Below are 27,685 nucleotides of genomic sequence, written 5' to 3'. Positions count from 1 at the left end.
CCAAATGATCCCATAAATAACAATCCCCTGCAAAGCTCCTGCACCTTCTCCCGGTGGAGTTAATTGAAGTATCTACGGTAACACGAGCAGAAGTGAAATCATGTACGGATGTCTGTTTCTGCTCTGTGATGGACTGGAAACATGAGGTGTACTCGTCTCCTGTCTGGTGGCAGCTGCTCGGATCCAGACCCTCCAACCAGGATGAAGCGGATAGAAGACATCTGGCAGGAATCAACTCTGAGTTACTCTTTTGGCACATGCAGCGGGATCAGTGTGTGGGGTTAGTTTAGTAAAAAGCAAATACTTTTTCCCAAACGGGCAAATCACTTTTCTCTGCTGTCAATCATGATAATTCCTCCGCTGTGGGCTGTTCTGGGGTCAGGTGCTTGTAACCAAGTGCACCTGAGGGAGCAGTGATGGCAGAGAGGTTGACCTCGGGAGTCATCCACCAAATGCAAAACCCCTTCTAACTACACTAGGAATGAGAAAACACCAGTGTTCCAGCTGATAAAAGGATGTCTTAAAAGAAGAGGTGAGTGGCCTGATCCCAGGCCTTCAGGGGAGCTGGAGTATTCATCACTGCTAAATCAATACTTTTACACAGGCTGTAGCACCGCAGCCGTGGATCCCCAAGAGAGGCACCTGAAAGTCAATCCTGATTAAACATTTCTCAGTTCAATTCACCTAAAACTTCAACATGATACGCTTAAAAAATCTCTCTTAGAGAGGATTTGCAAAATTGATTTCCTTTTGCTAGTCGAGTCTTTTATTAATTATGAGTGACACAAAACTATTATCCTGCAGGTGTTAATGGTTGTTTTAATTTCATTTAAATAGTTTACTCTTGTGATATTGAGGATGTATAATCATTCAAACTGAAGGTAAAGGGCGTGGGATATTATGAGCAGTACACTTCACCACAGCTGTAAAGAAAATGCCCGACGCCAAAGACAACCTTCTACCACTAGTTCCTGGATTCAACCTTCAACCCACTTTCTCCTGGCTCCGTGCATTTCCATTGGAGATTCTGTCAGCACCTCCTCCTCTGTGATCACAGCGCGGAAGCATCTGGTCCCAGGACACGAGTCACCAGGGACTGATTGAGTCATAATTGTGACAAAATGAGCAGTGAACCTGCTGATTGTTAGTTTCCCTTACAGTCCCTGACATGGAAGGTTGATGCTTTTAAGGGCGGATGCACAGTCATGTGAAAAAGATTGTACATCCTCTTTTACTGCTAATACATGACATGTCAGAACATAATAAAAAGAAAATAATTCCCTTGTTACCAACTCTTGAAAATGTAATAAAAAAAACAACTGTGCATGAACACAAATATGTGAAATATAGTTGCATCATTAGGCAACCAAAACTATGGCTAAATGTAGATTCAGTCCATGGGAAGAAAAAACAACTAGCATACCTCACAATTCAATAACGGGTAGATCCACCTTAAGCAGCAATAAATTGGAAATAATGATTTTAATGTTTTTCACCACTTCACCACCGTGCTTGACAAGATGGGCTAAAATACTGTTTCTTTTTTTCTTTTTTGCCACATGTTGCGTGTTATCAACAATCACGTCTACTTTGCTCTCATCTGTCTTAAGTATATAATTATTGTGGCAATTGCCTTGAATGGTTTCCACCTGTGAATAATCTTTCTTACTGCGGAATGATTGGTTTCAAACTGTTTGTAAACCCTTCTACGATTGATGTACAGAAACAGTTACTCCCTAATTATGCCTCGGATCAATGCTAATGTCTTTCCTCCTAGGCACTGTGTTACACAAGTCAGTTCAAGACCAGTAAACATCAGAATACCTACTATTATAGATGTAGTCACAACGCCTGGCTGCTACACACCTCCTTCATGGAAGCATTAACAGTACTGTGCAGAATGGCATGATTTATTCTTCACCTGAGGTTATGTTTACCTCATTTAAAGAGCGGGTAAGAGCAAATTGCTTCTGTAATTATCCTGATAAAACCCCAGAACTGCGAGAGGATGCACGCTGCCTGCAAGTAGCAGTGGAAATAGAGATACAGCCCTCCTCTGCATTAAAATCTTCCCTTGTCAACAAATCAAGACGAAGCTGCTGTTACCAAGCAGCTGCTCTCCACACCAACTGACCTACTGACAGTCACGCTGATTTGTCCACAGCCACACCCTGTATAACTCACTCTAATTAAACAGCCATCAATACTCCACATCGATCCTAGAGATCGGCAGTTCTTCGCGTCAGTATGCAAACTGATTATCTCTGGTGTCTAACATGCTTTAATTTACTGTAACATTTGGCCACTAAAATAGCGATGAAGTTTCAAATCTGGAGGCATTGGCAGCACATTCATTGGTTTGTTTGCAAGTGCACTTTTGACTGTAGTATGTGTATGTGAAAATCAAGGTAGAACAGAGGAACGGTTGGTGAAACTTTGTGTAAAAAAATCTATAAAAAGTTAGATTACACAACTGTCCCAAAAGCCAACAGGTCCAAGCACAACAAATATGGGCGTTACAGCCAAACTTCTGATCACAGTGACATGTACTAATCCATTAAACTAAAATTATATGGGTAGCAAATAAAGGTGAAACTTTTTGTCATTCACTATTTGAAATAGTTTGCTTTGTTCTTCTGATTTGTTGTGTTGCTGCATAGTTTACACATCTTGCAAAAATATCCTCACATTCTCCAGTAAAATGTCCTGCTATGATTCAGGATCCAGTCTGCGTATTGCTCAGCAACAGCTGGGAAATGCTCCAGCATCTGTGACCTGTACCGGAGAAATTACCATAGAGATCAGATGGATGGATACACTTCAGAATCTATCCTTCCATCAGCTGAGTGTCGGTTCTTTTGCAGCCCGACCAAGCACAGCATCGTCTTTCAGTGTTCTCCCACAGGTGAAATCATGAATATTAACTCCGGCTAATGAGAATGAAAGCTTTTGAGTGTCTTTGGTGCTGGAGAGGTGTTTGTTTGTGAAACACCTACAGAGAGAGCAGCAGCGTTGCTGTTTCTGATGTGATGTGTGCTGTGATTTGATAGATCTTTGTCTGTTATTGATGGAGATCACTTCCATCAAATTTCAAATAATTAGAATAATTTGACGTTGGGGATTAATTATTTTGGGTTCCACTGAGCTAGAACAATTAGATCCATTACAAATGTACAAGTACAAACTTGTTGCTCTCTTTCTCTCTCTCTCTCTCTCTGTGTGTGTGTGTGTGTGTGTGTGTGTGTGTGTGTGTGTGTGTGTGCGTGCGTACGTGCGCGTGCGCGTGCGCGTGTGCGTGTGTGTATGGTTGATATTACCAGCTGTTAATCACGTTGTTTATCAAGATGAGTCTTCTCAGATAAGCAGCTTTCGCAACATGAGGCCTCCTAATGGGGGTAAATGTTTCTACGTTTCCACACGCACGCACGCACACACACACACACACACACACACACACACACATACCAACCTAATCCATCACATCAGTTGTCAATAACATCAGTTGTCAATATTTGATCAATTTAAACCTACAATGGTGGAAAGAAATGAGCTGCTTTGAATCCTGTGTTACTCTGAATCAGTTCCTCCCTGACATACGTATGGATGAAGTCTGATACACTTCTTATGTTCAACTTTCTCTCTGTCTCACATCCACACACACACACATCCAAATGTGAACAAACAAATAGACTCTCTGTCAACCCCGGTGAGTAAACAGTGTGTTGCTGTACTTTAGACTGTCCCGCGCCGCTTCGGCCTTTCACTCAAAATCAGATAGACAGACGACGCGAAAATGGCCAGAGTTTGTTTCCTGGTCCTCATGGCTGGATTGCAGCTGATGAATGGACTGGGTGCTCCGGTGACAGAGGAAACCCCAGGTAAACAGCAGCAGAACGGTACATGGCAGTCAGAGACAGCTGAGCTTCAGACACCATTAACGGCCTGGTCGGACGCTTCCACTTCTAACCCTAACCCTAAAGTGAAACTCTACTGAAAGATCTGTGTTTCTGCTTTTGCTGTTTCCCTTTAGGCCGAATAAGGTGAAGTAAGCTAAAAAGATTTTTTGTACAGCGCATGCAGAAGAATCATTTTTAAAAACACATTTTTTATTCCCTGTCGTCTGCATGCTCAGGACGGACAATTGACTCCAACTGAAGACTCAAACAGCCTGTTTGCTAATGTAGTGGACTTTTTATGGATTATTGTTTCATAAATACTATTTTCCTAAAATGGGATGAAATTAATGGTATTTGATTGAAATCATTTGGAATTTCTTATTGTATAATTGGACTGAGACAGACTGATTGAAAGACCACTAAGGTAAGTTTGAAGCTGTTTGGACCATGGCAGCTGGTTGGGAAGAATGAAGGCTTGAGTGAGACCATGTGAGGCCATGAACGCACCAATCAGACCAGTGGAACCAGGAGGTGGAGGTTAAGCAGATGCAGGACGGATTTCCAGCTATTATCTGCCAAGTTCTTTAAAAGCAGATGAAATGTAAGCGAGGTCAGAGCTAGAAGATGGTGCCATCTGTCAGAGGACTCGGTGCGATTTTAAAGAACACACGACCTGATACCCAAAGTAGAGTCTTATACATCAACCCCAGCACTGACGTCCAGGGCTGGAAAAACAAAACCGAAGGGCTAAACGACAAAATTACTCTAATGGTCACTTGAGCCCAGAGAGTTGTATTACACTAAAACATGAGACTTCATGGGCGGGCCATTTCTGTGCTGAATATCCCTATTTTTCCTATTTTCCTATTTTTATCCTAGAGCTTCCTAGACAATAATTCCTCATCACTTCTACTAAGGCTCCATCAGAGGATTTTGGTTTGTCTAATACGTGGGCTTCGTGGCCACAGCAAAATGATTTTCTTTGTCAGTCATTTGGTTGTAGATATACTGGTGTGCTTGGGTCATTGTCTTGTTGTACGACTCATATGTACTATGGGAGTGGTGGCCTAGTGGTTACAGAGGAGGGTTGGAGACTGGAGGTTCAAGCCCCTGGATTGCAACCACTTTGGGCCCCTGAGCAAGGCCCTTAACCCTTACTGCTCCCCGGGCACCGTGCAAATGGCAGGCCACTGCTACTAGTTCAACTAGAAAATGGGTAAAATGCAGAGAAAAAATTCCCTATTGTGGGATTAATAAAGGAATTATTATTATTACTCGTATCTGACTCAAGTGGCTTACGAAAGGTGCGAAAGGTGCCCAGGTCCTGTGGCAGCAAAAACGCCCAAATCATCACACTTCCACCACCTTGCTTGATAGTTCATGTTTGGTGGTGCTGCCATGCTGTGTTTGACCCTTTGCCAAATGTGGCGTGTATCATGGTCAAACATCTCCATGTTGGTCTTTTCTGGGTTATTCAGAGGAGACTGTACAGATTGAAGCCATGTTGTCATGCGTTTTGGAGAAAAAAAGACTTTCACAGGTCAAGCATTTTTTCCTTGTTGAGTTGTGGCTAACTTTGGATCAAAGTTTTCATCAAAGTACATGGTTAAATCTTTTATTTCTGTTCTTATAGTCTAAATCAGGGGTGTCAGACTCCAGTCCTTGAGGACCGTTGTCCTGCATCTTTTAGATGTGTCCCTTTTTTAGCACACCGTGATACAAGGAGCTGTCTCATCAACAGAACTATCCAGACTTTGATGACAAGCTGGTGATGATGATTAATTAGAATCAGGTGTGTTAAAACAGTGAAACATCTAAAACATGCAGGACACCGGCCCTCCGTGGATTCAGTTTGACACCCGTGGTCTAAATGGTCCTTTGCCATGTTATTATCCTGGAAATCCCAGTGGTACAAAATGATGGTACCACTCCATTAATGCAATTGCCCTACAGACTGTTTCATGTTCCCTCCATCTAATAAAAGACTAAATGTCTGATTATCACATTACACACAGTTAACACATCAGTTAATGCTGGGGAATATACACACAACTGAAGAATAATATTAAAGCAGTAAAGATAGTTTATTTTTCTCTGATTACCTTTTTAGGAGCTGTGTTTGTGTCACCGCAGACGGCACACACGGTGCTTCATCGCCAGCGCAGATACAACAGTGGCCACCTTGAAGAAATCATGCAAAAAGCTAATCTGGAGAGAGAATGCAAAGAGGAGACCTGCTCGATGGAGGAGGCCAGGGAGGTGTTTGAGAATGATGAGAAAACTGTAGGTTGTACACGAACACAAAGAAGCTAGATGGCTCAACGATCAGACAAGTCTGTCCTTCATGTCAGTGTTTCTCTTCCAGATGGAGTTTTGGGTCGGCTACATCGGTAGGACGGATTAAAGACAGGTTCTCCAACCTCACTGAGAATTTAAAACATTTACTCACCTACTCATCCTTTGTTTTGTGTTGGTTTATGGCTTGGGTGCAGATGGTGATCAGTGTAACCCGCAGCCCTGCCAGAATGCAGGCGTATGCCAGGATGGGGTCGGCACCTATGTTTGCTGGTGCAAACCAAACTTCAGTGGCAAGAACTGTGAGATCGGTGAGAGGGGCACCATGCATGATAACATGTTTACTACCAACACACACACAGTAGCATAAATAAATATAATGGTTCATTTTACATGCTGTCTTTTTTCCCAGAGGTGACCAAGCAGTGTTCAGTCAACAATGGTGGATGTGGGCATTTCTGTGTGATGCAGGGACAGCGAGCGTTGTGTCGCTGTACAGCTGGTTACACACTTGGATCAGACAAGAAAAGCTGTGAGCCAACAGGTAAAACAGTGAAACCGCGTTCTAGACAGAACCTATAGGAATAATAAAACTACTGTAACAGACAGTCCCAACCTCCTCAAAAACCAAGGAGACTAAACTTGTCACAAAGGTTGTAGTAGGGACCCATATGCAGGAGAGCAGGTCTCAAAAAACTGATTTATTCACACAATCTAAACCAAAAACGCTGCTGAGGAGGATCCAAAAAACAGAACATGAACATGAATCAAAAAACTATGAAAACCTGACGAGGAGAACATGGAGGGAGCAAACAGTACGGACCAGCAGGGAACGAGGTGAGTGGAGGCGAGTGGAGGCGAGTGGAGGCGAGTGGAGGCGAGTGGAGGCGAGTGGAGGCGGGTGGAGGCGAGTGCAGGCGAGTGGAGGCGGGTGGAGGCGGGTGGAGGCGGGTGGAGGCGGGTGGAGGCGAGTGGAGGCGAGTGGAGGCGGGTGGAGGCGGGTGGAGGCGGGTGGAGGCGGGTGGAGGCGGGTGGAGGTGAGTGGAGGCGAGTGGAGGCGAGTGGAGGCGAGTGGAGGCGGGTGGAGGCGGGTGGAGGCAGGTGGAGGCGGGTGGAGGCGGGTGGAGGCGGGTGGAGGCGGGTGGAGGCGAGTGGAGGCGAGTGGAGGCGGCTGGAGGCGGGTGGAGGCGGGTGGAGGCGAGTGGAGGCGGCTGGAGGCGGGTGGAGGCGAGTGGAGGCGAGTGGAGGCGGCTGGAGGCGGGTGGAGGCGGGTGGAGGCGAGTGGAGGCGGCTGGAGGCGGGTGGAGGCGAGTGGAGGCGAGTGGAGGCGGCTGGAGGCGGGTGGAGGCGGGTGGAGGCGAGTGGAGGCGGCTGGAGGCGGGTGGAGGCGGGTGGAGGCGGGTGGAGGCGGGTGGAGGCGAGTGGAGGCGGGTGGAGGCGGGTGGAGGCGAGTGGAGGCGGGTGGAGGCGGGTGGAGGCGAGTGGAGGCGGGTGGAGGCGGGTGGAGGCGAGTGGGGGCGGGTGGAGGCGGGTGGAGGCGGGTGGAGGCGAGTGGAGGCGAGTGGAGGCGGCTGGAGGCGGGTGGAGGCGGGTGGAGGCGGGTGGAGGCGAGTGGAGGCGGCTGGAGGCGGGTGGAGGCGAGTGGAGGCGGGTGGAGGCGGGTGGAGGCGGGTGGAGGCGGGTGGAGGCGGGTGGAGGCGGGTGGAGGCGAGTGGAGGCGGGTGGAGGCGGGTGGAGGCGGGTGGAGGTGAGTGGAGGCTGAGGCGGGTGGAGGCGGGTGGAGGCGGGTGGAGGCGGGTGGAGGCGAGTGGAGGCGGGTGGAGGCGGGTGGAGGCGAGTGGAGGCGGGTGGAGGCGGGTGGAGGTGAGTGGAGGCGGGTGGAGGCGGGTGGAGGCGAGTGGAGGCGAGTGGAGGCGGGTGGAGGCGGGTGGAGGTGAGTGGAGGCGGGTGGAGGCGAGTGGAGGCGGGTGGAGGCGGGTGGAGGCGAGTGGAGGCGGGTGGAGGCGGGTGGAGGTGAGTGGAGGCGGGTGGAGGCGAGTGGAGGCGGGTGGAGGCGGGTGGAGGCGGGTGGAGGCGAGTGGAGGCTGAGGCGGGTGGAGGCGGGTGGAGGCGGGTGGAGGCGGGTGGAGGCGGGTGGAGGTGAGTGGAGGCGGGTGGAGGCGGGTGGAGGTGAGTGGAGGCGGGTGGAGGTGAGTGGAGGTGAGTGGAGGTGGGTGGAGGTGAGTGGAGGCGGGTGGAGGCGAGTGGAGGCGGGTGGAGGTGAGTGGAGGCGGGTGGAGGTGAGTGGAGGTGAGTGGAGGTGGGTGGAGGTGAGTGGAGGCGGGTGGAGGCGGGTGGAGGCGAGTGGAGGTGAGTGGAGGTGAGTGGAGGTGAGTGGAGGTGGGTGGAGGTGAGTAGAGGCGGGTGGAGGTGAGTGGAGGTGAGTGGAGGCGGGTGGAGGCGGGTGGAGGCGAGTGGAGGCGGGTGGAGGCGGGTGGAGGTGAGTGGAGGCGGGTGGAGGCGGGTGGAGGCGAGTGGAGGCGAGTGGAGGCGGGTGGAGGCGGGTGGAGGTGAGTGGAGGCGGGTGGAGGCGGGTGGAGGCGAGTGGAGGCGGGTGGAGGCGGGTGGAGGCGAGTGCAGGCGGGTGGAGGCGGGTGGAGGTGAGTGGAGGCGGGTGGAGGCGAGTGGAGGCGGGTGGAGGCGGGTGGAGGCGAGTGGAGGCGGGTGGAGGCGGGTGGAGGCGAGTGGAGGCGGGTGGAGGCGGGTGGAGGTGAGTGGAGGCGGGTGGAGGCGAGTGGAGGCGGGTGGAGGCGGGTGGAGGCGGGTGGAGGCGAGTGGAGGCTGAGGCGGGTGGAGGCGGGTGGAGGCGGGTGGAGGCGGGTGGAGGTGAGTGGAGGCGGGTGGAGGCGGGTGGAGGCGGGTGGAGGCGGGTGGAGGCGAGTGGAGGCGGGTGGAGGCGAGTGGAGGCTGAGGCGGGTGGAGGTGGGTGGAGGCGGGTGGAGGCGGGTGGAGGCAAGTGGAGGCGGGTGGAGGCGGGTGGAGGCGGGTGGAGGCGGGTGGAGGCGAGTGGAGGTGAGTGGAGGTGAGTGGAGGTGAGTGGAGGTGGGTGGAGGTGAGTAGAGGCGGGTGGAGGTGAGTGGAGGTGAGTGGAGGCGGGTGGAGGTGAGTGGAGGCGGGTGGAGGCGAGTGGAGGTGGGTGGAGGTGAGTGGAGGCGGGTGGAGGCGGGTGGAGGTGAGTGGAGGTGAGTGGAGGTGAGTGGAGGTGAGTGGAGGTGAGTGGAGGTGGGTGGAGGTGAGTGGAGGCGGGTGGAGGCGAGTGGAGGCGGGTGGAGGCGAGTGGAGGCGGGTGGAGGCGGGTGGAGGCGGGTGGAGGCGGGTGGAGGCGGGTGGAGGCGGGTGGAGGCGAGTGGAGGCGGGTGGAGGCGGGTGGAGGCGGGTGGAGGCGGGTGGAGGCGAGTGGAGGCGGGTGGAGGCGGGTGGAGGCGGGTGGAGGTGAGTGGAGGCGGGGTGGAGGCGAGTGGAGGCTGAGGCGGGTGGAGGTGGGTGGAGGCGGGTGGAGGCGGGTGGAGGCAAGTGGAGGCGGGTGGAGGCGAGTGGAGGTGAGTGGAGGCGGGTGGAGGCGAGTGGAGGCGGGTGGAGGCGAGTGGAGGCGGGTGGAGGCGAGTGGAGGTGAGTGGAGGCGGGTGGAGGTGAGTGGAGGCGGGTGGAGGCGAGTGGAGGCGGGTGGAGGCGAGTGGAGGTGAGTGGAGGCGGGTGGAGGCGAGTGGAGGTGAATGGAGGCGGGTGGAGGCGGGTGGAGGCGAGTGGAGGTGAGTGGAGGCGGGTGGAGGCGAGTGGAGGCGGGTGGAGGCGAGTGGAGGTGAGTGGAGGCGGGTGGAGGCGAGACGAGGCGTGCCGAGTGGAGGCGAGTGGAGGCGGGTGGAGGCGAGACGAGGCATGCCGAGTGGAGGCGCGCCGAGTAGCTACTAGTGGAAGCGCCATATCAGAGATCTCCGTCCAGAAGAGCGCAGTCCTAGGAACAGCAAACTCCCTGCACAGATCCCTCAAGCTCCCAGGTCTCTGAGGATCTTAGGTTGAAAAAAGTCTATTGCAACAACACCTGTAATTGAAGCCACAAGTTTTTTGCTAGCAAACGTAGAAACCCTTGGTTTTCTTTGAATTTAGTTCATAAATAAACTGAATCCGGGCAGCTTCTGACATGAATGTCAAGGGTAACTGGTATTTATGAGGCTGTGAAACTTGTTTTGGACTGACTGAAGTAATATAAACCTCTAACTAGGGAATGGTCCCAGAGCTCTCTTACACAGCAGTGAGACAGGGCTTGACCTGTCATGTTACATTTCTAATCCATCCAGCTATTATCCATTGAGGCATCGCAGACTGACACAGCAGCTTGCAGCTGTCAAATAAAGTACGTAATTAATGACTATTGTTGACAGCTTGGAGCCAAATGGAAAATCAGCTAATAAACATCTGGTACTTACAGTGCTTCTCAAATCTAAATAAACCTCAAATTACACTGAGCTGAACATGAAAATACACATCCACACACTCATCTATGACATACAGTACTGATTAGATGTGGCTTTAACTGGAGCCTACCACGTCACAAAAATTAGAAACAATGTGACATTTGCAAAAGTTCAAATGTGGCAACATGACACAAGGCCAGAGGATCTCAGGAAGGTAATGAACCCAGTATTTAAAGGTAATTTCCGAAATTCATTACATACATCTTTCTCTTTTGTCTTTCTTTTTCCCACAGGGGAATTCAGCTGTGGTCAGGTGAGTCTGCCCTCCGGTTCTGTCCCCAGGTTCCTCACCCCACAGCACTCAGCAAGCTCGGCAATCTCCCCCAAAACAAAGCAAGACCACAACCGCACCCATGCAGATGACTACTATTATGATGATATAACTCTGTCATATGATTACAGCGACGTCTTCACAAATGCGTCAGACGCGCTCAACATCTCTGTGGACTATGCAATAAATGTACGGTCAATGAAGCCGGATCCTCCTCTCTCTGTAAGTTCAGCTGATGCTGTCAGTGTTGATGCAGAGGCAGGAACTGACAAAACTCCCACAGAAAAGAAGCTGTCGTGGGCTTTCCCCACACTGCCCACGATCAAGGCTGAAGACAACCCTGACCAGAGGATTGTGGGAGGAGACCTGGCCCGTCCTGGAGAGATTCCTTGGCAGGTACTGCCATTTGAGATATAGCATGGAGAGATGAATTGGAGGCAAACTGGTCCTTTTGGGGGACGGGTTGGGGTTAGTTGACTGCAAGGACTTAGAAAATGATGTTTGCAGATATTGAGTTCAGTTTAGGTGCATTAATCTGTCAGTTTCCAGGGAATTTGGGAAGAACCAGTAAGAGAGAACCGTTGGTGTTTGCAGGTATCACTGATGTTCCGCCCTGACTCCAGTACGAGAGCTAGGTCATTCTGCGGTGGCTCTCTGCTCAGTGAATTGTGGGTCGTCACTGCGGCACATTGTCTTAATGAGGCCCCATCTAAAAGTTTCTTCATCCGAGTTGGTAGGAAAACCACTTGAAATGCATCTACATATTTCAATCCTAGATGTTTGAACTGTGACTTGTGAGTGAGAGCTGAATGTACTTGTTTGTTTTTTGAAATTTCCACATGACCCATTCTCCTAGGTGAACATGATATCAACGTGGATGAGGGTCCTGAGAGAGACCACGTGGTGGCAGAGAAGCACGTCCATCCCATGTATAATGCCCAGACGTCACTTTACAACCACGACATTGCGCTCCTGAAGCTCGCCCAGCCGGTGGAGCTGTCCAACGAGAGGCGGCCCATCTGCCTGGGCCCCAAGGAGTTCACGCAGAACGCCTTGCGTCAATCCACCAGCTCCCTCGTGAGCGGCTGGGGCCGGCTCAAGTTCCATGGCCCCGAAGCCACCAAGCTCCAGAAGCTAGCCGTGCCCCACGTGGACCGCACCCTGTGCAAGCAGAGCAGCCAGGACCACATCACACGCTACATGTTCTGTGCCGGCTTTCAGAACGAGCAGAAGGATTCGTGCCAGGGGGACAGCGGCGGGCCGCACGCAACCAAGTACAAAGACACTTGGTTCCTGACGGGCGTCGTCAGCTGGGGAGAGGAGTGTGCCAAGGAGGGGAAGTACGGCATTTACACGCGAGTGTCACGGTACTACACCTGGATCAGTCAGAAAATGGGCCTCCGGATGAGCAGCTGATGAATGGGGTTGTGATCCACATGCACGAGCTTGGCCGATAAAAAACATAACCGCTAATTTTAATCTAATAAAGTCTATAATGGAACATGACAGAACATTATCCTGAAGCGTCCGAACTGCAGTGAGACACAATAAAAGAAGTGTAGAATTTGTTATTTGTTCATTTAACTTGTATTTGATTTCCTCTAATACAGCAATGGCCTTCCTCCGATAGTTTTCTTTACAATTCCATCATCTAGATGTAAACACCTGAACATTCAGGTAATCATTCATTCAGTAACATATTGGTAGCTTCCCCAATTTCACAATTTTAAAGTTGGATATATATTTTTACAGCCAAGTTTTTAATCTGTCATAGCAAGAAAAGGGCAGTTTAAATATCCTCTTATCACTAAACTATGACAAGGCTCTGAAAGTTTAAAATTTAAAACAGTGTCCCTTAATAACACTCTTCATGGCAGACAAATATTCCTCTCTGATTATTGTTTGTGCTAGAAATATACATTTTTTCACCTCAGTGATATTAAAAAAAGGGTTTTGATGACATCATTCACACAAAAACACAGCTGCTTATTTCAGTCATTGATTCTTACCTTACCTGTTGATATTTTCCAGTGTTATTCAAGGGAATTCATTAGATTTAGTTTAATCAAGCCACTGGGTCAGTGGGTAGATCCACCTTAGTGGCAGTTAACATATTTCCAATTTTATGTGTTCGCCCTACCCCGTTTGTCAACATTGTTTTAAGTTTTCGGCGCCTTTTCTCTTTAAGAAATGTCACATCTCCCTCGATGCCGATGCGATTCGATTATTGAAATAAAAGTGGTAATTCCCCCAAAATATATACATAAAATTATAAACAGAGGTAAATTTACAGTAATAGCTTTCCTCTTTCACCTGCTCTCTCTCTTCAACTTTCCATTCTTTCAACGCTAAATAAACTTTTACTAAATGATAAATCCAAAGGTGTTTCCACAGTTGTCTGCTTGAACTAACAGTTTTTGCATCAGAGACAAAACATTCCCTGCAACACTGTTGTCGCTGAGAATCATGGTAATAAAGCAAATACAAACTAATTCCTATATTTGGGACTTGCCACTAGTTGACTTGCAGCATCTACTTTCTGCAGTTTATCGAAAAATGTCTCTCTATATGTTGATGCATTTATTTTGTGTGGTTGTACAAGCATCCCGTCTGGCTGTGTTTGATTAACTCGTCATGACTGTTCAAATAGCTTCCTGCTCAGACTTTAAATGCAAACCTGCATTTCCTTTTTTTTTAAAGGAAAAGTGAAAAACAAATGTAGGATAACGAGCATTAGTCAACGTGGAGAGAGCTAACCCTTTACGTGCCAGAGGAGGTGTTAGTCTCCATGAAGCTCAGTAATCCTGCAAAGACCTGTACCAACTTAAACAGGGCGGAAAAAAATACCACACAAGTCAGGTTCAGTCCAGCCATATAGTTGTGTGCTTATATTTCAGAAAATAAACATATACATTATGCATTATTATACAGGCTCTCTCTATGATTCAAAATATCAAAAAGAAAGTGCAAACAGGAGCAAAAAGCAATGAACACCAGTTTACAGGATGGGAGAAGTTTGAGTAAATCCATTTACAACTTGTTATGTCACAATGTAGCATAGAAGTGGAACTCAAATCAACTGAATGCAGCAATTTCTATTTATTGATTTTTTTTCTTAATCAGTGACCACACATTATTTAGTAAATAAGAGTAAATCTTGAATTTAGCACTACCAGCAGGACTAAAGCTCATTTGTAGGAATACAATTAACACAGTAGGAAAGAATTTTTCAAAATTGTTCAATTTCATTGCTTGATAGCAGAGTATCAGTGCCAGACTGACAAGGTACGGATTTCTATGACGACAACTAGTCTATAAACAATTACAGTTGACACTTTTATCATTTACATACTCTCTATTTACTGGAATTGTCTTCCACGGCTGCCAGTGATGTATTTACACTCGTCTGTCTGCCCACAGAGGTGAGCCCCGGTGTTTTGAGGCGGTAAAGTGGCAGTGTTTTCATGACCCTTTCACACTTTAGTTAAACAGCCTCGTAAATGCTTAACAAGCTCCATTTTGTAATGTTTCCAAGCTGCTTTCAAACAGGCAGTAACATTTAAACATCCTCCTGTCCTACTGCTCCCCCAAAGATTTCATTTAAAGAATTTAGGGATCTCATTCTACAAAAGTAATCTGTGACATTTTTACAATGCTTTTTACAGTTAGGACCCAACATTGAGCATTGTTCCTCTGTTGAAGTAAAATAGAAACAAAGTCAAAAAAATAAAAGTGTTACACGTGCCGGGAGTGATATCGTCCATGCAGTTACAAACAAGCTAGTCTCATCTCCGCGGTAATGGAAGAGGCTGGGGAACCTTCCATAAACAAGGTACTGAATTGTTAACGGCAAAGCTCAACGTAGCTTTCTCTGATTCTTCGCTAGTCTGCAGCACTGATCATTAATGAAGAAAAAAAACTTTTATCATATGGACAACAAAGTTAAAGCCACCTTTTTCTCTAGTACGGATAGTACAGATAAAAGTACAGATAGTACAGATAAAATGAAGGCTGTCTCTCACAGAAGCATCCCTGTGTGCCACGATGCACAATATTATTGAACTGAAGCAAAACTGGATTCAGTTTGGTCATTAACACCCTGAGGGATTTCAATGTAAACAAATTAAAAAAAGTTACTCTCTCATGTCTGCATCACCTCCAAAATGTCACCATTGTTTGCATGCATTATGACTGATGACAGGTTCCCATCTTTTCAAGCTTTAGAGGGAAAGGAGAAATATCTTCTGAGAATAAGTGTAAAACTGTTTGAAAGAATAAGAAAATACAAGGATTTGAGTATCTCTCTGGGGACCCAGTCGTAAAAACTGCTCTGGGACGCGACTAGAATTATAACATCACAAGCCTCATCCACTATAACACATAAGATAAGATAAGATAAGAAATCCTTTAATAGTCCCACAGAGGGGAAATTTGCACATCTTGATGGCAGCCATAGAAACAAAAAAGAAGAGTATGCGTTGAGCTTTTTCTTTTATCAACATCCTCATGATGGCGACTAGGAATGTAGAAAGCTGAAGGATCTGCAACAGCTCAGCTCAAATCCGTGTGATTTTCTTTTTCCTCCCTTTCTTTTTGCTTTATTGTGTCATGTAAATGGAGGTGGAAAACAATCAGTGCTCACTTTTGTGGTGGAGTAACCATGGCGATTTCCGAAAGGATTGGATGATTCTTCAACAAGCAAAAAGGCCAACGAAACAAACACACCAAAGATAAAGCTATTTTCTACCGTATGACTGACAGTTCAACACAAAAAGTAGCTGCAGTGATTGGCTGAGTTGTTTGGCACATGAATGATATGTCATTAGGCATGTGTAACCTTTATGTGATATTTCATAAGAAAATAGAAATGATATAAGTTCTTAAAGAAAAGTCCACGCTGTGGGTATGAACAAGCCGCCGTTCAACACTCAGTCCAAATGATCCACTGCATCCTTATGGAAAAGGCAGATAAAAAGATGGCTTGGTTTGTACATTCTTCTGAGGTCCACTCGGTAGTTTCCAGCCTTCTGAGGTGAAACGGTCACAGTAAAGTAGCTGCTGATGCTGTCCTCCACTCTCACATGAGTGAGTCAGGTGCCCACTTTTCCTTTGCAAGTTGATGGAAAATGTAGCCCTGTGGGCGTGGACGAGTATTTGGGCAAAGAAATTAGTATGTACGCTCAAAATGAACACGGTGTCATGTAGCCTGTGTTTTGATTGGCCCTCAGCAGATCTCTCCCAGGATCCTGTGCAGGTCTTCAGGCAGAACCCGCCCTTCCTCACCTCGACTGATATTCTTTACCATCCTGTAATTACAAACAACGCAACCAGAAGTATTATTAACATGTGTTTATTCCTTTTTTTCCCATCTTGGCCTCTTCTTTATCAGAATTTTTAATTGGCTGACTTCTTAATCACAGTCTGTTACCAAATTCCTGACGAGTCCTCGTGCATCAACTGTATGACATCACCGCAGTTAAAGATGATGTCATCAGTGCTGGCCATGCTGCTCTCTACCAGGACTCTGTACCTGCCCGCCACCTGGAGCAGGAAACACACGCTTAAAACTCACGGGAAACATTTATTTTATTCAATTTTTAATCATATTTACTCATTTGAATACGGCACAAAAAAAACAACATGGATTCCAAAGTCGAGATGCATTTTGTCAACCAACAAAATATGTCCCAAATGAAAGAAAAACAAAAAAAAATACAATTATCTGTAAGTTATTTCAACTATACTTATAATTTAAAAAGACAGAATCATTTTGATTTTGATCTTAACAGGATATTAACAAAAAAAGGCAAAAAGAGTTGTGCAATCCTTAAAAACACCTGGTAAAGCCTCTTGGTGAGGAATAGATAAAACATATTCCGGGAAGATGCTGCCTTCACACGTTTTCTAAAGTAAATATCGAGTTTTCATGGATTACAAAACATTGCATTATTTTTATTTAGAAAATCACATGTGATTTCACTGAATCCAATTGTCCGTTGCAAGAAAACGCTCCCAGATTTCTGGTCCTGTATATTAGACAAATGTCAAGACAAGTCAGTGTGACATGATTCTGCCAGAACTGGAAAGCCTGCAAGTTGTTGGGCCGATGAAGGGCTGTTGAAAACTTAATGGGTCACGACTAAAACTGCCAGTCCTAGAAATAAATTGAACTTTTTCCTGAGTGTTTACATCTTGCTGAGTGTAGTCATAGGTGTGTAAGCCACTATGCAAGAGCCCTCCAGGACTGATCCCACAACCCAAGCTGGGATGAGTGTTACCTGCCCTGCTAGTAATCGCTACGGTCAAGAGCTCACTCCTCTGAATCATTTTCCCTGTACTTAATGTAACCATATCCCACCAGTGGGGCAGGCTGATCCTCGTCCTCCTCTGAGTCTGATAAGGCCGAGACGTCTGTGGAGCCCCAGTCCTCCAGGCCCTCACAGATCGCCACTGAGTGATGAGAGACAACCCAACCTGAAGATGACAGACAGTCAACTGAAAACTTCAGCGTTTTATGTGCAACCGATATAAAAATGTATCAAAGTCTATGGTGCACCTTAAGCAAACTGCATTTTTTAACAAGTTTTATTCCATTCTGAGTGCTTGAACAAGTATTTGATCAAAGATCAAACAGAGAAAAAGTGTTTAAAAGATCAAATGTATCATTCACTAAGTGGTGATGACTAGTACTCGAGTTGTAAAAAGAAATCAGGGGGGATGGTGGATTTTATCATATGGGGACAGATCATTTGTGCTGATTACAAATAATATAATATATTACAAATAATAGCAGTGACCAAAACACCTGCAGAAATACTGCAGGAATGACATAGCAGCAGTTAAATGCAGCCTTCTGTAAACTTTAAATATCCACTGGGCTTACATCAAATACATCAAAACACAACAATAAAAAACACTTTTCTGAACTTATCAATATGACTCTGTCCTTCACAGGATAAGTTAAATGGATCACTGCAAAAACTCACAATCTTAACAAGAATATTTGTCTTATTTCTAGTTAAAATGTCTCATTTTAGTAAAAAAATCTCATTACACTTAAAACAAGACTCATCACTGGAAAAACAACAATTTTCACCTGTTTCAAGTAGATTTTCACTTAACATTAGAAAAATCTGCCAGTGGAACAAGATTTTTTTGCTTGTAATAAGAAGATAAATCGAAAGTTACGCCTGTAACTACGGTTCTATGAGTCCCGGATGACCGCCAGGCGGTGCTGTAAGCACTAAATATCTCCCCTCGCGCATGCGCATGTCGAGTACAATACCAACAATGTCACGTCACCCGTGACCCCTGCATGACCCCCGGAAGGGGTATAACTTCCGGTGTCAGCATGGATCTTCTCCTAGAATCTTCTCGCGAGAGCACGAGGATTCGGAGTGACCGGCAGGCCTACTACGGTTCTATGAGTCCCGGACTCATAGAACCGTAGTTACAGGCGTAACTTTCGTTCTATTTCGTCCCTACTGACCGCCAGGCGGTGCTGTAAGCACCGGATGACGAATACCAACAATGTCACGTAGGATCCCGGTCACTTACCTCACTGACCAGGGGCAGAAGGACCCGGGAGTAGAACCACGCCCAATGGTTGGGGAGTGGCAACATTGATCCGGTAAAATCTGGAGAACGTGTCCGGCGACGTCCACGAAGCCGCTGTGCAGATGTCCTCCAGAGGCACCCCCTTCAGGGCAGCCAAAGAAGCTGCGACGCTTCTGGTCGAGTGGCACCTCACCCCCACTGGTGAGGGGCGGCCACTGGCCCTGTAGGCGCGCTCGACGGTGTCCACCACCCAGTGGGACGGCGCTGTCCAGAAACAGCACGCCCCCATGTTGGGGCCACCATGGCAGAGAACAAGCTGCTCCGACCGTCGCACAGGCGCGGTAGCATAAGCAGCGAGGGCCCGTACGGGGCACAAAGGGCTCGGCCCACTCTCTGCAGGCTCGGGGTCGAACCGGCCAAGCTGGATAGGCCGATTAGTACGAGTGCGTGGCAGGACCTTGGGCAGGAACGCCACGTTCGGCCAAAACGTAGCCCCTGAGCCATCTGGGTCCGCCCCAGGCAGGACCCACTGACTGACAGGGCATGTAACTCACCGACTCGCTTTGCCGATGTCATAGCGAGGAGAAAAGCTATCTCCATAGAGAGCCACTTCAGGCCCACCTGGGCCAAGGGCCCAAAGGGTGGAGAAGAGAAGGCACCTAGCACCATGGACAGGTCCCACACTGGGGCCTTTGGGCTCCTCGAGGGGGGCGCAGCCTCAGAGCCCCCCTGAGAAAGAGAAACCAGCCAGGGGCACCCCACGGTGGCATTCTCAACCAGGGCATGTTGCGATGAAATGACCGCCACGTACACCCTTAGAGTGGACTGAGCACGGCCACCATCCAGGAGGGACCGAAAGGAACCCCAGGATCGTGGCCACGGAGCGAAGAACAGGGTCCTCTGCCCCGTCTGCACACCAGGCAGAGAATCTCTCCCACTCGCACTCATACCAGAGGCGGGTGGGAGGCACATGGGCATTCGAGATGCTAGCCCTGACGGGTTCAGGACAGCTTGACAACAATGGGTCGGGCCCCGCAGCGGCCAGACCCAGAGCTGAAACGACGGGGTCGGGGTGCAAAACCTGAATCCCCAGCTGGGAAAGACAGCCCCTCTGGGGGGCGTCATGTTGTGTCACAGCAGAGCCTCCGCAGCAGTGGAAACCATGTTTCCCCGGTCGGAAGGGGGCCACCAAGAGGAGCCCGTGAGCCCTCTGGAGGACCCTCTGCAAAGTCGGCTTGCACCGGGAGAGGAAGTCCGTCACCCGGTTCCTGTCTCCAGGCAGGAACATCGCCCGAAGGCCGGGCAGGCGAGGAGCGGTCCACGCTAGGAGGCCCCGGGACACCTGCAGCAGCTGTGCAGAGTCGGTGCCACCAGGGGGGTGGTCGATCAAGGGACAGTGGACACACTGTCTGACCGAACCGGCACGTGCCTCCCCCACAGGAGTTGCAAAAAATGTTCCAGTGTGAAGTGCAGAGCCCAGAGCTCCAGCACGTTGATGTGGCGCGTGCGGACCCGGGAGGACCACTGATGACAGCCTCCCGGCAGGGAGGGGACAGCGCCTAAAGGCACACCCCTCAGCCGGAATGTCCCGTCTTTCCAGGGTGCAAGGGTATGGACACACACCCGCGAAACCCTGACCAGGGAGAGGGGAGCGGCCACGCTACCGTCATCACGGATGTGTCAGTGGGAGAGGGGAGCGGAAACGCTGCCGTCACCACAGCGAGCACGCTGCCGTCACCACCAATATGCCGGCGGGAGAGGGGAGCGGCCACGCTACCGTCAGCACGGATGTGTCAGTGGGAGAGGCGAGCGGAAACGCTGCCGTCACCACAGCGAGCACGCTGCCGTCACCACCAATATGCCGGTGGGAGAGGGGAGCGGCCACGCTGCCGTCACCACGGCTATAAAGAAAAGGCCAAGAAAGGTGTCTTTCCTCAAAAAGAAAAAACTAAAATAACCCTTTTCTGTTTTTCTCTTTTTTTTTCAAAGAGAAAAAATAACTGCAAGGAAAAAATAATGTCACAACAACAAAGTGGGAGAGGGAGCGAAACGCTACCGTCACCACGAATGTGCCGGTGGGAGAAGGGAGCGGACACGCTGCCGTCACCACGGCTGTAAGAAAGACCAAAAAAGGTGTTTGTGTTGTTTTTTTCAAAAGAAAAAAATAATCCTATTCTGTCTTTTTTCTTTTCCTTTTTTTCCTTTTTTTTCAAAAGAAAAAATAATCTGCAAGGAAAAAATAATGTTGCCACATTAATAAAGTGGGAGAGGGAGCGAAACGCTGTCTCCCTGCACAGATTGTTCAGGTGTCAGGTGCAGGTGACAGCTTACCTTCTGCCAGCTATGCTGGGGGGTGGGGCGGGGAGACGCCGCCGCAACCCGACACAATCAAATATCGCGCCGGCCACAGCTCCTCTGAGGACGAAAAAAATCGTTTCTCCTACCTGAATGGCATGAAGCTGCACCGGGCCTGCGGTTTAGGGAGGAAAGGAAGAAGCTTTAACCAAGCTTCTATTTCCGTCCTGTACTTCAGACGCGCGGAGCGAGAAGAAAAAGGAGAAGATCCATGCTGACACCGGAAGTTATACCCCTTCCGGGGGTCATGCAGGGGTCACGGGTGACGTGACATTGTTGGTATTGTACTCGACATGCGCATGTGCGAGGGGAGATATCCAGTGCTTACAGCACCGCCTGGCGGTCAGTAGGGACGAAATAGAACTTGTCCCACTGGCAGATTTTCCTACTTGTTTCAAGTGAAAATTTACTTGAAACAGGTGAAAATTGTCAAATAAGTTATTTTCTGGGGATGACTCTAAATGTTGAAATAGCAGTAAAACCACATTCATTGATGAAATGACATAAGGGATGGAAAGGGGGGATGGCAGTTTTACAGGGGGGATGATTTGGACCGTTTTTATTTCGGGGGGTTTGCCATCCCTCTTCATCCCCCCTCAACTCCAGTACTGGTGATGATCAGGAAGAGCCAGAACTCACTGCGTTGAGGTGAGTGGACCACGGGCTCTGAGTGGCCGTGGCTGGAGTGAGGGGAATCCTCCGCTCTGAACCCATGGGAGTGGCTCATTGCCAGGGAGCTGTGAGGAACAGGAAGACACGCTGAGCAGCCTCCCACCGACGGGCCGGCCCACGACACACACATCTCTGATGCACTATGGCATGACCACGGAAACAAAGAAACGGGCAAAACAAACAGAACGACAACAAACAACAACCACTGTGTCACAAAACGAGCTTGTAACTCATCCACATTCACTAGATTAGTTAAGCATTCCACTCAGTTCTCCGTCACATATATTTCAGTGTTTGATTTCAGAAACAAGTATTGATTAAATCAGATCACTGCAATATATGGCTCCATCATTTTGTGTAAACCACATTCTACACGCACATACCAAGTTCTGATTACATGGCATTTACAAACAGTTCACAGTCCATGTTAACTAGCTTTAAGTAGTAAATGGGTGGAGTTTGTTTTATTAGGTCTACGAAACATAAAGAAATCAAAACTGATTGATTCAAGCTCACCCATCTGCTAAAAAAAGCAGAAACGCTTCATTTACTTACAATTACCTTGTGAGGTTCAGTTATGTTGTGGACACAATCATTCAAAGTGACAGTCATTAGTATCCAGTGTAAAAATCAAGAAGTGTCACAAGACAAGGCTGCTCTTTGTTAGATACTTGAATGAGTTTAAATGAAAGTAAAATGTTAGGTTAAGTCAATATTTTCTATAAATTCCATGATAAGAACAAACCAACACTGCCAGTACACCGTTAACAACCTTTTCACCGCCTTCAATTCAACCCTGTTGGTTCTGTCATCTTGTTGGGTTTTACTGTACTTTATTATTCACTGAGTTTAGGTTTTTCTCTGTGCTTCCTAATTATATTCAACATGTGCGTCTTGTACTGTTTTACTTTCTGTCTTTATACTGTTTCCTCCCTTTTTTACTTGTTTATCTTGATATTTCCAGCTTATCTCTTGCTAAGTAGGATTTCTGGTTCTATGTGGCAACTCCGGCCTGTTCTTGAATGTTCCTGTCCCTCTGTAATTGCACCACCCACCACTGGGTGGTGCTGTCGCTTCTCTTCTGCAGCGCTGTAGCTTGCAGTGCTGAACTTCCCTTTACTTCTTTTACCTAGGGCTGGAGCAAATGAAGCATGTCTAGCTGTAAGTTAAAGCTGACTAATGTTGAGCAACATTAATTTTTACAGACTCTGTAGTAATTTATCAATCTACCTGGCTTGAAAACAATTAGGAAGTATTTACAGGAAATACGTAAACGCATCCAAGCAGGCCAGCTATATTTGTTGTGGTCCCTTTTGAACCCAATGGCCAGCTACATTTCTGGATAAGTGCACGTCAGGCTACGATGGAGGTTGCGGCGTATGGCTCCCCTCTAAGGTCAATATACCTCATTGGTTCAGCAGAAAAGCATAAACCACACTTTGGTAATGCTTGAATGTGTGTCTCGGGAAGTTTAACCTGCCACAGCAGCTGCTGATCACCTTTTACTCTGCCATCATCCAGTCTGTTCTCTGCTCTTCCCTCACTGTCTGGTTTGGATCAGCCACCAAACTGGACAGGCACAGACTGCAACGGACAATCAGGTCTGCAGAGAGGATAATTGGGACTAACCTCCCATCTATCGACGACCTGTACCGGTCCAGGACCAGGAAACGGGCAGGTCGAATCTCTGCAGACCCCTCACACCCGGGACACAGCCTGTTCCAATTCCTCCCCTCTGGACGGCGCTACAGAGCTCTGTGCGCTAAAACCTCCAGACACAGGGACAGTTTCTTCCCCCAAGCGGTTGCTCTGATGAACTCTCACAAATAACAGTCTCAGAGTAACCAAACACGTGCAATAAAAAAAAAAAAAAAAAGTCTGCCTCACTCTGCTGCACCTCTCACTTTTTGTATTTCTTTTGTATAATTTTTTCTTGTATTTTTTGTATAATTTGTCTGTTAAAATTGTAAATAGGTTATACTTATTCTTATTTTTATTCAGAACTGTCCTTCTCACTACCTCAAACTGCTGCACTTTTAAAATGTTTATACTGTACATAGAAATACCACATTTATTTATTGTTTATTTGTTTATTGTTTATTTTTAATACCAAAGAGCGAAATTACCGGAGTCAAATTCTTTGTTGGACAATGTTCGAACCTGGCCAATAAAGCTGATTCTGATTCTGATTCTATGTCCGCTCTCCTCCCTTTTCCAGTCTGTTGTCCATACACATTTCACAACCTGTTGGCCTATATGTTTATCTCCTTGTGATTTATTTTCTTGTGTTTTGACTTTTTGTGCATATTTAGACTCTTGTCCTTCAGAGTATGTCATTGACAATGTCATTTTAAATTATTTCCTTTCTTCATCTCATCTCTCTGTTTTACTATGTTTTACCGTCCTGCACAAAACCAGAAATTTCCAAGGGCTTTTTTTTCTCGTTATTAATTTGTTTTGGTCTTTTTTCTCCAGTTTTTGGCAAATTATAATAAATCAGGCATTTTGGGGGGATTCTAGCAATATGTAGTGGAAACAGCACTGTTGGTTTAGTTTTTTACATGGAATCTGTTTACAAAACATAATAATGCCCTGCATTATTATCATAATGTTCTGAAAAAAAAAAAATTATATGTTGAAAACATTCATCAAATTCAGAGCATGCTACAGTACATGCAACCACTTCATCAACCACTTCACCGACTTCACTTCTCAAAATAACTTCATTAGCACAAGCCCACAAAGGCCATTTAAAGTAGCATCGTTGACACCGTCCTGAAGAGGCATTAATACCAACAAACTGGAAAGCAACTGAAAAACTCGACCAATACTAAAAGTTTGTTTTGATTTTTTTATCCATTTCACAGATTTCTAAAAAAGTGTCTAATGTATAAAACTCATAATCATTGAGGATCAATAACATTGCTGTCTAACTCACGGTTTAAGCAGCTTATGCAGTGGTTAGTCATTTAAGTTGCTAAAGAGTTTACTCTGGGAAACCTAGAGATTATTAGTTTGTAATTGTTGAAAACCAGCAACACTCATCACAGCTGCAAAACAGATTCTGACATAAAGATAAATAGTTATTTATAATAAAAGAGATAAATCGATAACACAGTTTGATAAAAGTTTGATAGAGCCACAATATTTGAAGCGAAGCACAATTATTTTCATACAATCATATTAAACTGTTATATACATCCATTCCAGCCTTTCGAGTCTACATTTACCCCTAATGAGAGTCTCAGTCCTGAGTATTCCTGACTTGCTGTCATAACAGAAGTGTTAAACGCCTTTGCCAAGGACACTGACAGTTCTTAGTGTTGGCTAAGGCTTCAAATATTACTGGCGTCCAACTTAATCTGGCAGCTTCGCCCGTCACACTGGAGTTCCTTCATATACCATAAATTGTTTAGTGCGCTTGAATCTCTGCATATGAATATATATCAGACGCTTTAAATCGCTGCCAATTTTTCATTCCTCAGTGACATCATCTGTTTTAAGTAACACCAGTGTTATTTTTAACAGTCAGTAGCTCTAAATTGCCCCTGCAACTGCTTTTCAAATTAGGTTAAGGCTGAAATGCAGCAAATGATGTGTTATTAAAAAAAAAATTATTTACATTTATAAAATAAAATATTAAATAACTTGATTTCATAAAGTCAAAGTCAAAAGGATTTTTTATTTCTTACTATTTTCCACACTGTTTTTTACAGGTTCTTCTGACTTTGAGATATCATATCACCAAATCTCCTTTTTTATAGAATATATTTGTATACGTGTGTAAAACCCATCATAGCTGAGGGTACTGCATGATGCGTGGGGAGATTCTCACTGCCGTACCGTCGTCTTTAGGATGTTTAATCAGATCGGCACTGCTGCCGTCTTCAGAGGCAATCTCTAAAAATAGTTTTTACAGTTTACTTTTCTCAAAGGCATGGCGGTTTTTACTCCCCGGTCTTCAGCTCCTACCCCAGTGTTTTCTTTTTCTTTTGATCCTGACCTCCCAGATAACCACAAACTCCTTCGTAGTGTGTATGTGGTCATCTGAACCCAACACGGTGAGGCAGCGTTCAGCTTTAATGCTCAATCACCTGCGGAACAAACTCCCAGAATGCATCAGGGCTGCTGAATCTCTCATTTGCTCCAAGTCAAAGTTGAAAACCTTTTTATTTACTGCTGTATTTCAGGAATCCCCCATAATGCACCACAACCTTTAGTACTTGCATCTCATTTGTTTCATTTTTTTAACTTATGTCTTACTGTCTTTTATTTTTGCTTTTAAACTCTTTTACTTTTTAATGTTTTTTTTCATCCTTTTATGTAAAGCTCTTTGAATTGTCTTGTACAAACAAACTCAGTTCAGGTCGACCCAAGCGTCACCACTATAAACCACCCCCTACAGCTCGTCTTTGAGATGCTGGAATTCAACAAACACAGGCGTGCAAACGACTCCTTTAGTCGCTAAAATCTGGTTTTACTATCAAAGAGTTTCAAGGGTGTTCCAAGAAGACCATCATTAGTGATGGACTTCAGGCACACAATAAATGACAAAGTACATTTTATAGTTACATGACGTAACGTTGTGTTTAACGGATGCTTTTATCCGTTGAGTTCATGCAGTGATAATTACCTGTCAGAGAGAGAATTGTCTGAAAGGGGAAGAGAAGGAGGGTCGTCTGAGAAAAAGAGATGACACGGGGTTAAATTAAAGAGAATTAGAAATACACAACTCTAAATTAAAGGTTAAAAACACAAAGAACAGAAAAGCGCAAAAGCTGTTGGCTGACGGCAGAAGCTAGAACTGCACATCAGTTAACTTTTGCATAAAGAGTTTTTTAAATCATTTCAACAACTATACATCAGGCATTTCAGATGGAAAAAAAGATAGAAATTGATAGAAACCTTGGTGTAGTTTCTGTTGATTGGTGAGAATTTTTCGGATCTCTGTCAACCAGGCGACTTTGACTTCCATCGTAGGAGCCTAGATGGACGAGCACAGGCTGTTACACGCTGGCGGTCTGTGCAGTTACACTTACAACGCAGCAGAACAACAGCAGATCCAATACCTGGACTATGTACACCACTTCTCTACCACTGTAGCAGATTTCAAATTTCTTCACATCTCCTTTCACAGTGTCTGTGATTCCCACTGCACTCATCTGTGGAAAATAAAACAGAAAGAAGTCATATTTCACAGCCACATGTTGCCGCCTGTCAAGTAAAAGGTCAGATCAAAAATGGTTTGCAAATATGCTGAGCTCATGGTGGTCAGGGATTTCCCCTAGCATGAATGGATCGTGAGTTTTTTTGCTTTTTTTGCTTCTAAATTCCGATAAAACAAACGGTTATTATTTTTGGTCAAAAGTCATTTTAGAAAGGGATTAGATGGTGTTGCGATGGCTTCCAGTGCAACTGTGAGAAACCTTGGTGTTGTTTTCAATCAGGATTTATCGTTTAAACTGTAAATTAATCAGGTTTGTAAAACAGCTTTTTTCCATCTCCGTAATATTGCAAAGATAAGGAAAATCCTCTCGCAGAGTGATGCAGAAAAACTAGTTCATGCGTTTGTATCTTCTAGACTAGATTACTGTAATGTGTTGTTAGCAGGATGTCCAAGTAATTTGCTGAATAGGCTCCAGCTGATCCAGAATGCAGCAGCACGAGTGCTGACAGGAATCAGCAGGAGAGACCACGTCTCTCCAGTGTTAGCCTCGCTCCACTGGTCCCCGTAAAACTCCAATTCAAAATGTTATTACTAGCGTATAAAGCAAAAACAGCCTAGCTCCGCGATATTTGCAAGACCTGATGGTTCCTTATGTTCCTAACAGAGTGCAGGTTTACTCGTAGTTCCTAGAGTATCTAAATGTAGATTTGGAGGGCGGGCGTTCTGCTATCAGGCACCATTACTATGGAACCAACTTCCAATCTGGGTTAAGGAGGCTGACACCACCTCAATTCAATTCAATTCAATTTTATTTATATAGCGTCTAATACAACAGAGTTGTCTCTAGACGCTTTACAGAGACCCATACCCAGAACATGACCCCCGAGCAGTTATTACATAAACAATGGCAGGTAAAAAACTCCCCTAGTGGGAGAAAAACCTTAAGCCAAACAGTGGCAAG

At 46.5% G+C, this 27,685-nt stretch overlaps 2 protein-coding genes across 4 annotated transcripts in view; one reads left to right on the top strand and one right to left on the bottom strand.

Annotated features, from left to right (window-relative positions):
• Positions 1-3,749: 3,749 nt before the first annotated feature.
• f9b (coagulation factor IXb) lies at positions 3,750-13,354 on the top strand. Of its 2 annotated transcripts, none has more exons than XM_061739530.1 (8): positions 3,750-3,878; positions 6,007-6,179; positions 6,262-6,286; positions 6,389-6,502; positions 6,604-6,735; positions 10,936-11,369; positions 11,568-11,706; positions 11,830-13,354. In XM_061739530.1, exons 1-8 carry the CDS (start codon positions 3,794-3,796, stop codon positions 12,387-12,389), a joined length of 1,662 nt encoding a protein of 553 aa, XP_061595514.1. In that variant the 5' UTR covers positions 3,750-3,793; the 3' UTR covers positions 12,390-13,354. The 2 variants fall into 2 exon arrangements, with proteins under 2 accessions (XP_061595514.1, XP_061595515.1); XM_061739531.1 differs by having other exon boundaries at positions 3,776-3,878; positions 6,030-6,179.
• Positions 13,355-13,851: 497 nt separating this feature from the next.
• LOC133459513 (proto-oncogene DBL) overlaps positions 13,852-27,685 on the bottom strand; it is a 31,773-nt gene continuing 17,939 nt past the window's right edge. Inside the window, exons 20-26 of one of the 2 annotated variants that reach the window (XM_061739527.1) lie at positions 26,627-26,719; positions 26,463-26,541; positions 26,191-26,236; positions 21,525-21,697; positions 17,332-17,447; positions 16,402-16,514; positions 13,852-16,279 (exon numbers count right to left, since the gene is read on the bottom strand). In XM_061739527.1, the coding sequence (XP_061595511.1) occupies positions 16,198-16,279; positions 16,402-16,514; positions 17,332-17,447; positions 21,525-21,697; positions 26,191-26,236; positions 26,463-26,541; positions 26,627-26,719 (702 nt within the window). In that variant the 3' untranslated portion in view covers positions 13,852-16,197. The remainder of the gene's footprint in view (positions 16,280-16,401; positions 16,515-17,331; positions 17,448-21,524; positions 21,698-26,190; positions 26,237-26,462; positions 26,542-26,626; positions 26,720-27,685) is intronic. The other variant, XM_061739528.1, reaches the window with a different exon arrangement.

This window comes from Cololabis saira, chromosome 14, assembly GCF_033807715.1.
Source record: "Cololabis saira isolate AMF1-May2022 chromosome 14, fColSai1.1, whole genome shotgun sequence".
Taxonomy (NCBI): Eukaryota; Metazoa; Chordata; class Actinopteri; order Beloniformes; family Belonidae; genus Cololabis; species Cololabis saira.
The sequence above is the reverse complement of the archived record's forward strand: the minus strand, read 5'-3'. Positions and strand labels throughout refer to the sequence as shown.

Excerpts from the sequence above, each read along its gene's own strand:
- f9b (XM_061739530.1), top strand. The coding sequence starts at position 3,794 with ATGGCCAGAGTTTGTTTCCTGGTCCTCATGGCTGGATTGCAGCTGATG. Across the intron at positions 6,180-6,261 it reads TTGAGAATGATGAGAAAACT|ATGGAGTTTTGGGTCGGCTA; the intron begins GTAGGTTGTACA and ends TTTCTCTTCCAG. Across the intron at positions 6,736-10,935 it reads GAAAAGCTGTGAGCCAACAG|GGGAATTCAGCTGTGGTCAG; the intron begins GTAAAACAGTGA and ends TTTTTCCCACAG.